General features: G+C 36.9%; 2 protein-coding genes across 5 annotated transcripts in view; both read left to right on the top strand.

Annotated features, from left to right (window-relative positions):
- Spast (spastin) overlaps positions 1-8,491 on the top strand; it is a 54,777-nt gene extending 46,286 nt beyond the window's left edge. For all 4 annotated transcript variants that reach the window (XM_063230170.1, XM_063230165.1, XM_063230161.1 and 1 more), the window contains 3 exons: positions 852-922; positions 2,589-2,629; positions 5,343-8,491. In XM_063230170.1, coding sequence (XP_063086240.1) covers positions 852-922; positions 2,589-2,629; positions 5,343-5,465 — 235 coding nt within the window. In that variant the 3' untranslated portion in view covers positions 5,466-8,491. The remainder of the gene's footprint in view (positions 1-851; positions 923-2,588; positions 2,630-5,342) is intronic.
- Positions 8,492-12,151: 3,660 nt separating this feature from the next.
- The window catches only part of Slc30a6 (solute carrier family 30 member 6), a 38,126-nt gene continuing 34,102 nt past the window's right edge, over positions 12,152-16,175 (top strand). Inside the window, exons 1-2 of the mRNA XM_003472891.5 lie at positions 12,152-12,289; positions 16,021-16,107. Coding sequence (XP_003472939.2) covers positions 12,287-12,289; positions 16,021-16,107 — 90 coding nt within the window. The 5' untranslated portion in view covers positions 12,152-12,286. The remainder of the gene's footprint in view (positions 12,290-16,020; positions 16,108-16,175) is intronic.

The following is a 16,175-nucleotide window of genomic DNA, read 5'->3' as shown; positions in this document are numbered from 1 at the left end:
GTCTTTCTTTTTCAGTCCAATAAAGAATTTCCCTAATGATATTTCCTCTTGAAGGTTATTAACATAGTGTGTAGTAAATGCCGTTTTTTGTTTTATTTTCCTCTCACTCTTTGCCTCTCTGCACTAGTTCATTTTTGTTGATAATCTCTTGGCTGCCATCCTGACCCCCTCTATTGTGCTTTTCATTTTCTTTTTCTTTCTTTTTTTTTTTTTTTTTCAGCATCTTACATGCCAGGCACTTTTTTGTTTCTGTCCTACATTGAAAGAAATTACTTTGATTGGTGCTGATTCCATCAAGTGACTTTTTTCTGCCAATATAAAAAGACTAATTAATTTACAGAGAAGTAATTGTGATTACGTGTCAATTGATCACCAATGGTTTGTAGATTTTGCCTTTCCAGAAGACATGTTTACAATTAAATGAGACCGGGACTGGGGGTATAGCTCAATGGCACAGTGCCTGCCTGGCAAGCTAGAGCTTGTGAGTTTAGTTTTCAGTACAAAAAGAACCCCAAAAACAATGAGACCTATAAAATATGTCTAAAAGAACTGTTGAAATATTAAAAGGTTGTCATTACATTTTGTTTCATTTTTTAAAAATGGGTCTGTGCCTTTAAAATCAAACCACAGAACTGTCAGCTTGTTGACAAAGGCAAAAGTTTGTTTATACTCTTTAATTAGGGGCAGGGGGAAGGGGGACAAGACCACCTGGAATTGAACTGAGGACCTTGCACTTGCCAAGCAGGTGCTGTGTCACAAGCTGTATACCCAGCCCTATCTTCTCAATTTTGTGGAGATTTTTATTCTGTAAAAATGAAAATAGTTTGCTGTTTCTTCCCTTCACTTTCTAGAATGACTGATGGATACTCAGGAAGTGACCTAACAGCTTTGGCAAAAGATGCAGCATTGGGACCTATCCGAGGTATGTGTACAGGAGCTGAAGACAGTAGAGCTATTTTCCATACCACTTTAGAAGTTATAAAAGTCTCCACTGAGAGATCCTTTTTATTATTGTATGAAAGTAGTAAAGCTGTTATCATTAGAAAACATGGTACAAAGTAGTCTCTAAAGATCAGCAAACTTTTTTCCTATAATTCCTTAAATAAACATTTCAGGTTTAGTAGACCACCTATGGTCTCTGTTGCATAATCATAATCATCTTTCTTTTTTGTTTGTTTGTTTTTTGAAATAGGGTCTCCATATGTAGTTTAGACTGGCTCTGAACTTATGCTGTCCTCAAATTTGCAGTGATCCTCCTGCTTCAGCCTCCCAAGTGCTGGATTATAAGCATGCACAACCACGCTTGGCTTTTATTTTTTTAACAAACTTTAAAAAAAGTAAAACCATTGCTGCTCACAAGTTATATGAAAACAGTAAATGAACCAGTGGACCGTGACTCCTGTTCTAGTCACAGTTGTACTTCTCTAGAAGGGAAACTCAAAGGAGGAAAGAAAACTTCCGTGCTTATTTTGCAGTGCTAAGGATCAGACCCAGTGCCTTGTGCATGGCAGGCAAGTGCTGTACTGCCAAGCTACATGTTCAGCCCAAGAAAATATTTTAAGCAAGCAGAAATAAAAATAATGGAGAAAATGCTCTTTTTCATTTGAAATTAATGTGCCTAAAGTAATGTGCCTAAAGTAAAGAAATTTTCCTTGTATGAAATTGCAGCAAAATACATCATTCATTGCTATATTTTGATTGAGATAAATAATTTGTTGATTTCAATATATCACAGCTTAGTTTTTAGGTTAGGTTAGATTTAATTCATTGTGATAGAGTAGTAGGGAATAATAGTAGCATAGTCTACACCATACAAAAACATTTTCCTTTGTAATAGTCTTCATCTAGGGTTTTCCTTTTTATTTCAGTTACTGGTAATCAACTGTGGTTTGAAATGTAGTACAGTACCATAAGATACATTGCAAAGAGAGAAAGAGGCCACATTTTCTTACTGAAGTGGATCAAAAGCAATAGCTAATATCTAAAATCATTTGTATTTTTTTAGAACATTTTATTCTGAAGAGACAACAGCTTTGGGTTAAAAACCAACCCTAGGGGCTGGGGATTTAGCTCAGCGGCATAAACGCCTGCCTTGCAAACAGGCAGTTGTGAGTTCGATCTCTGGTACCAATAAAAAGGAAAAAGACAAAAAAAAAAAAAAAAGAAAAGAAAAACCAATCCTAAGGCCTTTTGTGGTGGTTGTTTGTTTGTTTGTTTTGTTTTTTTGTTGTTGTACCAGGAATTGAACTCACAACCTTGCACTTACTAGTCAGGTACTTAAGCTGCTGAGCTAAACCCCCGGCCCCTAAGGCCTTTTGTGAAGAACAAGTTGCATTCTTTTAAGTTGACTTTCAAACTTGTAAACAATTTTTTTGGATATTATGTAAGAAATTCAGTTTCTCCAGTTTACTCCTCAGGAGGAATCCTATTCTGGTGTAAACATTTATAAATTGTATTTGCTTTCACTGTTAATGTATCTCTTTTAATATGATCATTTAGACAGCTACTGTTGTATTTGATTTTTCCCTTTAAGCAATTTAACTTAATAATCTTTTGTTTTTTAAAGTATGCCTTCTTATATTTTACAGAACTGAAACCAGAACAGGTGAAGAATATGTCTGCCAGTGAGGTATATTTTATAATTATCCTTTCTTTGCTTTGGTTCTCTATAAGACTGAAAATGTTTTTGTGTGTCTGAAATTTTCTAGTTTATTTTACTAGAAACCAGAAAAATTAATTTTGCTTCATTTCCAAATATGGGGCCTATGCTGTTAGTCCCTTTTGTTGGTCTTTGTTAATAGAGAAAACGCATAGTGATTAATAAGTCATTTTTTATCAAATATATTAAATATGAAACAAAAGTTATAGAAAACTGTATACAAAATTTTAAAATACCCTATATGGTTAATTGTTGTATATTTTGTTAGTTTTAATAATCTTTACATTTTTCTCTTTATAAAACCCATACAGCCAGGGATTTAGCTCAGCGCCTGCCTGGCAAGCGCAAGGTCATGAGTTTGATCCCTGATTACCCCCCCCCAAATCCAATACAATCACTATTTTACTGTAAGTTATATTTTATTAATAAAGAGTGATGACACACGCCTGTAATCCCAAGACTCAGGAGGCTGAGACAGGAGGATTGCTGTGAGTTCAAAGCCAGCCTGAACTGCACTATATATAGAATATCTCCTCTGAGACTCTGAAGCATACCCAGGTTTTATTCATTCAGGAAGCAGGGAGTGGCTCAGGGATGAGCAACTGTGAGAGTGGATCAATACCTGGAAATAGGGCCGGGTTTAGTCTAAATGAAGACAGTTGCTCTTCTTGTAAGGAAAGTCATCCAGGCGATCCTTCACAAAGATATATACTGTGACAGTTGTTAACACAGGTCGTTTTGTGCCACATTGTTTTGTCTGTAAAATACTTAGGTCTAGGGCAGTGATGGCAAACCGTTTATTGCTTTCAGTGATACAAACAACCCATTGGGGCACACATACCATAGGTTCACCACCGCTGATCTAGGGGTATAGCTTAGTGGCAGTGCATGTACTTAACATGTGTGGGTTCCTGAGTGCAATTCCTGGCACCAATAAATAATTCTTAGGTAAATATACTCATTGACTCAGAATTTCCTCACAGTTCCAAAGCCAATTTAAAATGTCTTTAAACCAAATTAATATAAAATGCATTACAAACATATGTATATATATATTTTTTGAGACCAGGTCTCACTGTGCAGTTCCAGTTGGGCCACCCTGGAGAACTCTACCATTTAGCTACATCCTGATAGACTCATTGACTCAGAATTTCCTCACAGTTCCAAAGCCAATTTAAAATGTCTTTAAACCAAATTAATATAAAATGCATTACAAACATATGTATGTATGTATATATTTTTTGAGACCAGGTCTCCCTGTGCAGTTCCAGTTGGGCCACCCTGGAGAACTCTATCATTTAGCTACATCCCGATCCCTTTTTATGTTGAGATAGTCTCACTAGCTTGTCCAGGCAGGACTAAAACTTGCAGTTTTGTGCCTCAACCTTCCTCAGTGCTGACATCACAGGCATATGACATCACATTGGCCTGATAAGTAATACTCATATTAGAAAATTTTGGATTCGAGCATAGTCTGCTATACAGTACAGTTAACAGTAATTCCTTTAACATTTCATGTGCTTCTTGTACCTTCTCTCCTTTCTAATAAACTTCGTGTGAATTTAGCAGGAGTATGCTTACGATAACTAAGACTTAATGTAAAATCTCATGATTCCAAAGCTACCTAGAAAGATTTGAAAGGAAACAGGCCAATTGAACAGCAGAATGGCAGAATTGTGTGGGATTATTTTTCCTACTTCATTTTGTGAAATTTTCTGAGTGTTTTGTTTTTATAGTGGCAAAACATTTTGCCTTAAAATATCCAGCTGGCCATGTTGGCACTCGCCTAAAATCTCAACATTTTAGGAAGCTGAGGCAGGAGGATCATAAGTCAGAGCACAGCATGGGTAACTTACTGACTTAACAAGAACCTGTCTCAATATAAAAAGTAAGAAAAGGGTTGGGGAGTTCACTCATTACAGAGATCCTGGTTTCAATCTGTAGTACCACTCCAGAAAAAGTTAATAATTACCACCAGGGATTTAGCTCAGTGGCCTAAGCGCCTGCCTGGCGCTTAAGAGGCAAGTAAGAGGAACTGAGTTCGACCCCTGGTACCAAAAAAAAAAAAAAGTTAATTACCTCCCTGGTGTGGTAGCACAGGCCTGTATGTAATCTGACTTCCTTTGGAAACTGAGGCAAAAGGATTACAAGTTTAAGGCAGTTTAGGATCTCAGCAAGACCCTTTTTTCAAAGTTTAAACACCAACTTTTTTGTTTGTTTGTTTGTTTTGGTACACAGGGTCTCACTATGTAGTTGAGGTTGGCCTTGAACTGACTATGTAGCCCAAACTGGCCTCTTATGGCACCCCCCCCCCCACCTCAGCCTCCTAAATTCTGGGATCATGTGCCCCAGGGCCAACATAGCAAAAAATCTTTCAAAAGGCTAGGGCTGTAACTCAGCATGAGAGTGTTTGCTTAACTTGTGTCAAGCCCTGAACTAGCTCCCCTGTTACTAAAAAGAAGAAAATCCAGTGCCTAGGAAATGAAACATAACTACTGTATTACTTTTGTAAGGTGTCTTAGGTAGTAAGTTTGATAATATATAGTAGTATAAAAATACATTAAAATGATACATTAAAATGATGAGTAAGAATAATTTCTATAAATTTATTATAACATTATACTATCAGTTTAATCCACTATTGTATATGTGTTCGTGTGTCATGTATTTTTTAATAATCTAGATGAGAAATATTCGATTATCTGACTTCACTGAATCTTTGAAAAAAATAAAACGCAGCGTGAGTCCTCAAACTTTAGAAGCATACATACGTTGGAACAAGGACTTTGGCGATACCACCGTTTAAAGAAAGCCTTTGTAAGCCTGCAGAGCATTTACTTAACAAGAGGGAAGCATCTGATCTTCAGCGAACAGTTATCAGCTACAGAAACTCAACCTAAGTTTACAGGACTTTCCAGAGTCTTACAGTTACTTGTGTACCAAACTTGAACAAGAAAACAATATATAATGTGAATGGAATATTGTGTTGTTTAAGGCCTTCTTGCCTTGGTGGTCACGGTATCTCAATGGGCACTTAAATTAGAGCACAACGAAAACTCAATCTGGTCTTCTTTACCAGTATAAACGTAATGTAAATAATAATTTGTATATTGTGTTGCAGGTAAAAGTATTTCAGAGACAGTGAATGGTAGAAGACACAAAAGCCTGTGGGTGTCCATCTTCTGTTTTTTCTTAAGTAGTAATTTTTCCAATTTTCCTTTCCTATGTTTTTCTTAACTGCCTGTGTTTAGAATACCAAACACTTTTTAAGTTTCTTTTTTTTTCTTTTCCTCTTATAAATCCAGCGTGCCAAATGAAATTTTTTCCAACCAGCAATAGGAAAAGGCTATTTTGAGGCTTTTTCTTCGTAACTCTACAGACACTTAAACAGTTTTATGTTTTTATTTTTCTGTTACCTCGCTGCCAAATAGTTTAGAAAGCAATATAATAGCAACAAAGCAAATCTGGTAAAACTGAACAGGTTTAAAGGTTGAGTTTCTCTGTTACATAATATGTAGATCAGTTTTCATGAACTGCAGTATTTTTTTTCTCCTAATGTGTCAAGAATCTGCTGTAGACTGTTAATTTATTCCAATTGGAATTCATTTTCTGCTAAATTCTGATACTCAAAGGAGCCAATTTTAACGGTTATAAAGTGGCTCCAGTACAAGACAAGGGAAATAAGAAGAAATAAGACAAAGGAGATAAAAATTTCTAATTTATTATCACTTTCTTACTGTTTACAGGATAATTATAAGCCAGTGGAACTACCATATTTTATTCTTAATAATTATGAGTCCCCTCAGTGAAGCTAAAATACTGGATTTTTATATACATGGCATAGATTTTATATGTTTCTTGTGCTCACTTTATTAACAAAGAGTTGTGGTCAGTATGTCTAGTTTCTCCAAAATGTACAGCAGTTCTGTTTCTTGTTTGTATAAATATGCCTGATTTTTATTATAAAAATGTTCATTGTAGGAAGTAGAGATGCATATCATGGCCTTTAAAATATTGTAATAAAGGCAAATGGATATTTGCCCTTAGTTTACTGGTTAAAAGTTGGTTTACAGAATTTTCTTTGGTGCTTTAATGATGCTATGTAAAATGTCATGAATGGAAAGAATAACTTTGTAGTAGTAACAGAGACTTCATTTAGTAAATATGTTTTGAGAGAATACCTTAAAGTACATTTGCCCCACTAGATAAAAATTTTACAACAAAGACATACATTCTCTTTGATTTTACTTCTGCTCTTGTTAAAAAATTAATCTAAATATAGAAGACATATGAATCCTTAGTATCATATGCTATTTGTCACCATACCTTAAATCATACCTCCTTAATCACAAACCTTTAATTTCCTAGATGATAAAAATAAAGAGTTCAGGGGCCAGGGATTTAGCTCAGTGGCATAAGCGCCTGCCTTGCAAGTGCACAGTCATGAGTTCAATCCCAGTACCAAAAAAAAAAAAGAGAGAGTTGAGATAAGGGAAGAAGTTTAAAGCCAGAGCTATACATATTTTAGGTCATGGGTAGTATCTTTTTTTGTGTGGTTTTTTTTTTTTTTTTTTTTTTTTTTTTTTGAGACAGTGTCTCACCATGTAGTTCAGGCAGGCCTTGAACTCACTGTGTAGCCCTGGCCAGCCTTGAACTCATAGCAGTCCTCCTGCTTCAGCCTCCCCAGTGCTGAGATTACAGGCATAGACCACCACACCCAGCAGGTATCAAGTATTAAACCATCAGTTACAAAATAATACAGAGTGGTGATAAAGTATATATGATTAGAAGAACTGGGGAAATTTAAAAACCTTTTCAGTAAGTCATGAAATTTCATTTTTTTCCACTTAGGAATTAAAATATCAACATTTAGATAACTGCAATCAGAAGACTCTATAATTCCAAACGACTTCTTAAATATAGGCTTTTTAAAGATTATCACGCTTATTCTATTGGGAAGATTTTTAGATAATAAAAATTTCAAATGCTAAAAGATTATAAAAGTCAATTTAATATTATCATAAACAGGCTAAAATTATATTGCTGTATGAATATCCATGCATGTACAGAAGTTTGAGTGTCAAGTTTGATGTTCACCTGATATTAGAGAACTGTTTTCTATGACTTACTCTAACCAGATTTTCTCATGAGCATGTGTTTCTTTCATAGAAAGGTCATGAAAATAAAATAATGACATAACAGGAGAAAATAGAATAATGACATGGTAGGCGGTATGGGATCATTTTGGACAGAAGTTGCTAAGGCTTTCTGAATTATTAGATTGTAACATTTTAGACACTGTGTTAAGCTCTGTGTTGCATTATTCCCTAAATGATCATGCTTAAATATTAAGCATTAGTGTGTTCTTTATGTTAATATGGCAAAATTTTGTAAACTAAAAATTATTGGGGTATTAGATATTGATATTGAGCAAAAGGAAAGAATACATACTGTATTATCTTTCCTGTTTATTAGGGATAACAGTTTTTCTGAGACAGTCTGCCCATTGAGGGACTTTCTGGCTTGCAAATACTATATGCTTTGTGCTCAAGAAGAATTGGAGAAAAATCAGATAGAATTCTAATTTAAGTACATATACAACAGTCTTTGTTTATAGTGTAAAATTCTTCATATTTTGTACAAAAACTAATTTTTTTGGTAAAACAAACCATTTACAGTTTGTTTTTGGACTCTTAAAGGATTTTTCTTTAAATGCTTGTCTCAGTTTTAATCTGATCTTTTGTACTTCTCCAGAAAAAAATGAATTAAAGGGTATAGCTGCATAAAGTGGGTTTTTATCCTACATGCATTGTAAATAAATTATAAACTTTATTTTGCCTTGAATTTTTTAATTTAAAACTTGACTTTCAGGTTTCAGTCTGATAATGAAGTGTTTTGTAACTCTTGTCAGTAACATTCATAAACTCTGAACAAAATGTAGAAAGTAATGACTAGAAGGCTCTAGAGAGTAACTAAATCCAGGTGGAAACTGCACAAAATCCTGTACTGTCAGAGATCCACATTAACAGGCTTTTACCAGGGAGACAATATCCAGCTTGTACAGATCATTTGGGAATGGAAATCAGCAATCTTTCTGGGCTAAGGAATCAGTTGGCCTTCTAGAACTGCTGGAAATTTGAAATCCTGGAAAGGCCTCAGAGAAGTATACCCAAAAAATCTACCTACAGATTCAGTTCAGTCCTTTGTAGATTCCAAATTATACCTGTGCAGTGAAATACTCAGAGAATGAGGTTGGAGAGACTCTCAAACACCTGAATTTGAGGTCAGCCTGGCCCTCATCACCTGAGACCCTCCCTGTCTCAAAAAACAAAAAAGGAAGTTGATACACAGAGGATGTTCAGCAGAAAAACAAACTGAAAACCCAGTGGAAAATCTCATCATAAAATTACAAATCTGAACTGAAAGATAATTATCCACAATAAATTTTATTTTGGAACTTTCAGGAAGGTGTACATAGAACAAAGACTGAATTGGAAGGTAAGCCAATAAATTTATCAGGCCACAGCTCAGAGAAAAATACAGACATTTAAGATGTGAGACACTGCTAGTGTAATGTGTCTGTAACTTGAGGCTCTGGATAGGAAAATGCAGCTTATGGAGTAGAGAAACAGTTTTAGCAATAATGCCTCCACAATTGTTGAAAAGCAACAGATGCAAGTTTTTCAGTGAATTCCCAGCTGAATACAAATAGAGTGAAGACCACATTTGGACATACAATGTTGTTGGGACCATCTCCCCCCCCCGCCAAAAAAAGTAGCTTGGGCGAGTGATGGTGAAATAGTATATAACCTAATTAGAAATGGTAGAATTCAGGAAATTGAGTAGAGACATCTATAAGGTGAAAAGATTGAACAATAAAAGTTAATATAAATTTTATATCTACTGAAGAATCCACTCAAAACGTTATAGCAAAGAAAAAGCTTTTCAGGTAAAAGAAAACAATTTCTTGCTGGCTGGCTGCTTAAATTCTTTAGGCTAAAGCCCTGCATGGCAGCACCAGGCAAGCCTATAATCCTAGCACTGGGGAGGCTGAGGCTCTTAAGAGGATCACTGCAAGTTCAAGGCCACTTTAAAATACAGAGTGAGACCCTGTCTCAAAAAATAAACACAAAACAACCAAAGGAAAATTATTGTTAATGGGAACCTGTATTTCCAAAAAGGAATTTAAAACTTTGGAAATGATAAATGTTAATTTTTCTAAATACCCGCTAGGTATTTAAACCAAAAATTATTATATTTTTAGAAATAAAATACAGGACAAAAACAGTATGAAGGTTATTTTTTAAAAAATGGAATATAGTATTTAAGGTAGACTAATAAATTGAGGGTTCATGCTCTAATCTCACTAGACAAAATACAATAGAGCTAAAAAGCCATATGAGAAGATTAAATGGGTTACTGAGAAGTAGGTGGTTGGTTTAAATGGAATTAAAACATGAGAATACAGTGGATCGTAGAGGTGAAATACAATAGTAATAACAGCTGAATTTAAATGAAATGTCCTCTCACCTGTCCCCTTCCTAAACCATTAAGTCATTAGGTGGCTGAAGTCTCCAAACCATGGCAAGTTTGATGATTGACTAGGAGCACTCACTGCACTCAGCATACGATTATTTGACAAGGAATTTCAACAAAAAGATATAAACAAGATTCGCAAAGATCAAGAAGAGAATTGGGCAAGTCCTGACAAAACCAAGCACCAACATCCATCAGTCCTCACCCAGAAGAGTCACACTGCATGCATTTTATTCCTCAGCAACAAGCCACAGTATGTGTGAAAAGTCCGGATGAACAGTGAGCCACTCCAAACCCTCCTCCAAATCCAAGTTCTCAAATACCAGGAAAGGGCCCAAGTACAAGCAACCCTTCCATAATTAACAGTCCCAGGCCTGATATTTTAACTCTTATCTAAGGTGTTTCAGATCAAAGTTTAGTGGGTAAGACGTGGCCAAAACGTTGTCAAGAGACCAAGTGTGGTGAGATTATGAGAATAGCCAGTTTAGGTGTCTAGGAGAAAGTAAAGATGTTAGTGACGTGGGCACCCTGCAACCAGTAAGAGCGTGGAAAGGAGACTATTATTCAGTAACTGCCAAACCTGATAGTGTTTCAATCAGTAAGTCTTAAAGTTTGCTTTGACTGGGGCAGGTTTCAATTGGTTTATGTTTCCATGTCTTTCCAATGGAATAGTCATTTTAAAAATGATTCCAGTAGCTGGGTGTGGTGGCACACACCTGCAATCCCAGCATTGTCGGGATATCCCAGCATAAAGCCAGTGTGTCAATAAACAAGATGATTCTATGGTTTATTTTTCCACTTTTTAATGGTGTGCGAACGATACTCCAAATTTTGCATTTTAGTATTTTTCCATTGGGCCTCAGATGCCCCTCCTCTTCCACACTGGATAGCCTATTTTGCCTTCTTTCAGATCTTAAATGCCTTTTTTTTTTTTTTTTTTTTTTTGTCTCCAAAGACAGGGTCTCCTTATGTAGTTCAGGCTAGCTTTGCACTCATTAAGTAGCCCAGGTTGGGCTTGAACTCGCAGGTCGAGCTTGAACTCGCAGCGATCTTCCCTACTTCAGCATCCCAAGTACTGGAATCACAGACAAGCACTACCACACCCGGCCTTAAACTTATTCGTTATCGTAACATACAGTAGTATTTGCACTAGCTGTTTATTCTGCCTGGAAAAATAAGTATGAACAAGCTTTTGCCATTCTAAAGTTAAATTTCATCCCCTTAGAGAAACACTGACCAGCAGTGTAAGTACCCACCCAGTTATTCTCTGTAACACTATTATTTTCTTTGGGGGCTGTTTTGCTTTGTGTGAGACAGTATCTCATATGTAGTTCAGGCTGGACTCGAACTTGCTATGATTCTACTGCCTCCACCTTCTGAGTGCTGGGATTACAGGAGTGCAATCACACCAGCAAGTACTGTCCTATTTTCTATTTGATACTACTACTAAATATCTTTTTAAATTTTTGTCCCTGCTGATCCCGTTTCTTCTTCCTAGAATATAACTTTTGCGAGACAGCACCTGGTACACACATACTCCAAGTGCTTTATCCAATATTTAATATTTTCTAAGTTGTCCTAATGAGCATTACTTGTAAAGTGAACTTAACATTGTAGAAACTACACATTTTAGGGAGTAGATCACAGTAATGTGTACTAGGCATTCCAGATCCCACCTGAACTATTAGAGCAAATTAGATTCGTGACTGTAGGAAAGTTTAACCTTCAAGTTTCCTCACTTGTAAAACAGGAATCCTATCCATTTCTTCAGATTAAATCAACACAACATCGGTAAAAGCGTTTCAGAAGTCAACAAAAGTTTCCCAACGTTAAACCCTAATTGCTCTTCGCCACTGGCCTCACAGCATCATGTCACAAAACATCCACGGAGCCGTTACAGCAGCCGCCCTAGCGCTCGCCTTCACTTCCGCCCGAAGCAAGGGACGCTGGGAGGAGGGCGGGGCCTGGAGACCAGGCGCTCACTTCCGCCCCCGCGTCCCGCCAGCCAATGGGTCACTGAGCCCGCCCCTTCCGCACTGGAGAAAAACGAGCCCCCAGAGCGTTTTCCGGCGGGAGCTGAGGCTCCTTATCATGGTGAGTTGGGCGATGGGGGGGATGAGGGTTCCTGTCATAGGTGACTCCTTTTATCGTCTCTTGTCTCGAGCCGCCTCGAAGTGCCGCAGCGGCCCAGAGAAGGGGTCATCGGAACCCCGGTCAGGTCCCCGGGACAGTTATCTGTCGCCCAAATGGTTTCCTCAGAGCTCACACAGATCCCTGTCTGTCCCTCACCCAGTCCTTTGCTTTTCGGGATCCCAGTCCAGTCCCTGTCCGACCTTTTGGCGCCTGAAGCGTTTATGACTTTCCCCTGCCCAGATTTCCTTGATGTGAAAATAAAGGCTCTGATGACATCGGCGATTACAGTACTAACAAAAGACCTGAAAACAAGTCCTCAGCACGACAGCTACTGTAGTAGGGTGGTTCCTTGAGTAGTGCAGTAATGCCTGCGGAAACAAAGTTATAATCGGGTTCTACCCCAGACGACCCACTCTGCTGCTTGAGTTTATTAAAAGACAGGTCGCTTGATCAGGCAGCAGCATCCATGAGGACCAGTTACTGACTCACAAAGTTAAGATGCAGGCAGAACATCTTACTGCTGCTGTGTTGTGGAAACCACTGAAAGATCCCAGTACCCGCTGTTGTTGGAACGTCTTCTCTCTAAAATGTACTAGAGGAATTAGTTATTTTAGACCTTTAGAAATCAAGTCTGCACATCTTTTTATTCTGCTACTGAGAGATGGTTATTTCAGATGTCGAATTCTTGAAATTACCAGAATTCACTGAGCATTTTTGGGTAGCTGAGGAAGGCACTATATTTCAGTGTCTTAGTAGTCACTAAAAATTTCTTCCATAAGTGCATTTGGTCGAATTTATAAATTTTCTGTAATCCCTCTTTACAGACAAGAAAATGGGAAAACTTCACTTTTGGGGGCGTAGGTTTTTCACAGCCTCCAGCTGTACTTTTCTCAAAGTGTTCATCAATATGTAGCATTCATTATATTTTTTAAATTTGACCTTACTACTCCCTTGCTTAAAGTGTTTCAATTAATTTTCTGTAACCCTCAAGACATCACAATTTCTTGTCTGTTTTTGAGTTTTGTTGTTTTTTGAGACAGGGTCTCACTATGTAGGTTAGGCTGGTTTGGGCCTCAAACTCACTGTGATGCTCTTGCCTCAGCCTCGCAGGTGCAGGCATTACACCTGCAATATCACTGCTTATGTTCAAAACCATCCATGCTCAAGCACTTTACCTTTATTAGCTCCTACACACACACACACACACACACACACACACACACATACACCCCGCATGCACGCACGCACACAGAGAATGCATCCATATTACAGCCACAATGAATAGTTTGCAAAACGTGCTGTATGGTTGGGCCTTTTTATATATGTTATTCCATTTGTTTGTATTGTTCATCATCCCTTACTCCAAGTCCTTATCAGTATTACCCTTACAAGGCCTAAATTTTTTGTCTTTTCTCCCAGCGTTCTTATTGATTATCTTAATCTTAAAATTTAAATAAGTGGACTGAAGTTAAACAGAAGTTATCAAAAGATCACAATTATTGAGCAGCATTTTTTATGCTTGAGGTCAAAAGTATTTCACACATAATTCTTTAAGAACATATTATCATTTATTACTTTTTTGTGGGGGGGTACTAGGAATAGAACACACAACCTTGCGCTTGCCAGGCAGACACTTTTGCTGCTGGGCTAAATCCCCAGCCTCTTAACATTTATTAATACGTAAATGAAAATAATGTATTGTTCCTTGGATCAGCTTATCAGGCCCTTAGATTACACAAACACTGGTCTTTACTTGGATTTCAAAATTAGTAATACTTGTGGTTTATCTTTCTTTTCACAAATTTTTTACTTTAGTGTTTTACTGTGGTTTTTTGTTTTGTTTTTTGAGACAGGGTCTTGCTATATAGTTTAGGTTGGCCTCAAACTTATAGTGATCCTCCTGCCTCAACCTCCCAAGTGCTGGGACTATAGGTATGTGCCACCAGGCTGAAATTTACAGTGTTTTTATGACAATTTCAAGCAAATATATGCAGAAGTTAAGCAACTGTAATACAGTGAGCCCCTGTGTATACCTGACCTGGCATTAAGAATTATTTGCGTTCTGGTAGCTTTTCATTTGTCATATTTCTAGTGCTTTGCCCTTTTTCTGCTTTCCCAGGACCTCAATATAATGCAACTAAATCATGTCTAAATTTGGAAAAAATAAATATACCTTCTTGCAACTACTAAAACCTCTAAGTTATATGAGAAAATCATGCCTCAGCTTGAATTGAGTCTGAAACCTCATAGTCATAATTACCCTGGTTCCAGTGCTTTTCTGGGACTTCAGTTTTTAAGTCACATTGCCCAGCTTCAGTGAGTTAGAAAGGCATTTCGGTTGTGACCTTTACCATCAAAGAAAATGTTTCATAAAAATTCAAATATTTGAATATGCAGCAGTTAATGATCAAATTACTCTCAGACCCATTGACAACAATGAAGAAAATTTTCTCCTAGAAATAGTTACTTGCTTTTGGTATAACAAAGTTTTCTCACTAAAAGTAGCTGTAAACCAGGTGTGGTGGCACACGCCTATAGTCCTAGCGTTCAGGAGGCTGAGACAGAAGGATCACCATGAGTTTCAGGCCAGCCTGGGCTACATAGTGAGAGCAAGTCCAGCCTGCACTACACAATTTCAAGACCCTGTCTCAAAAAAAAAAAAGTAGCAGTAGAGTTTTGCTTTTGGACATGTGTACAAAAAAGAAAAACAAAAAAGGACCACTGTTAAAACCACAGGTTTTAAGTGTTTTTGAATGATAACTGAAGCAGTTAGTAATCACAGTTCTTCGGCATTGTTTCTGTTATTACCAGTAGACATAAATTAATTCATTATAACACACGCACAGTACCCTCTTTGACCTTAAAAACATAGAAAGGTTTCTGACTCCATCTGTACTACTTCCCCAACTCTAAGATCATAAAATCATACATCCATACTTCCTTCAAATACAGTTTTGTATTTTTGTTTTTAAATAACAGAATTACGAATGGAACATTCCCTTTATCAAAACGCTGTTTATTGAACAGCTCATCTCTTATCCCGCTTCTGTGAAATACTACCTTTCTCATTAATTAATTTCTCATAGATATTTGAACCCTGCCAAGGCTTCTCCACTTGGCTGCCTAGACTTAGGCTGGTAGATCCCCTCTGGTTGCTACTCGGACTCCTCAGGTGATTGGTAACCTTATTGCTAGGCTTTTTCAAGGATAGCTTCCTACTATATACTCACAGAGGCCCCTAACGTGTCAGCTACTTTGCTTGAATGCCTAAGTGAGAACCCTAGAGCTTTACTATCATAGTTCTCATAACTTTCATATGTTTCATTTTAATTAGGTAACATTTTATTTCGAGTAGAGCTCTTCAGTGAACTTGCCTTATCTATCCCCCTATTCTGGTTTAAGTTGCTTTATCTATTTAAAAATAAAGACAACAAACTTGAGCTAAAATGTCTGTATTTGAATTCCTGCTCAGTATTACTACCTTTGTGACGTTGGAAAAGTTATAAAAAATGGTCTTTACCCTATAGGGTCATCATGTTATTTATCTGTGTATACAAAATGTATAGAAAGGTGGTTGACCTATTATTGGATATCAGGATACTCAATAAATATTTGTACCATAATATCACAGGATCCATGAAGAAGATTACATACTTAAATGCTAATTTGTATATTTTCTTTTTGTTTTAAAGGGGACAATTCATCTCTTTCGAAAACCACAAAGATCTTTTTTTGGCAAGTTATTACAGGAATTTAGACTTGTAGCAGCTGACCGAAGGGTAAGTTATTTTTTAATCTCCATTTAAATTATTGCACAAACAAACCATTTGGGTCTCTTGCTGTCTCT

This window comes from Cavia porcellus, unplaced genomic scaffold (genome assembly GCF_034190915.1).
Source record: "Cavia porcellus strain 051 isolate PalLab524CR breed Dunkin Hartley unplaced genomic scaffold, mCavPor4.1 scaffold_1, whole genome shotgun sequence".
Lineage (NCBI taxonomy): Eukaryota > Metazoa > Chordata > Mammalia > Rodentia > Caviidae > Cavia > Cavia porcellus.
Note: the sequence above shows the minus strand (reverse complement) of the source record. Positions and strands in the feature narration are given on the sequence as shown.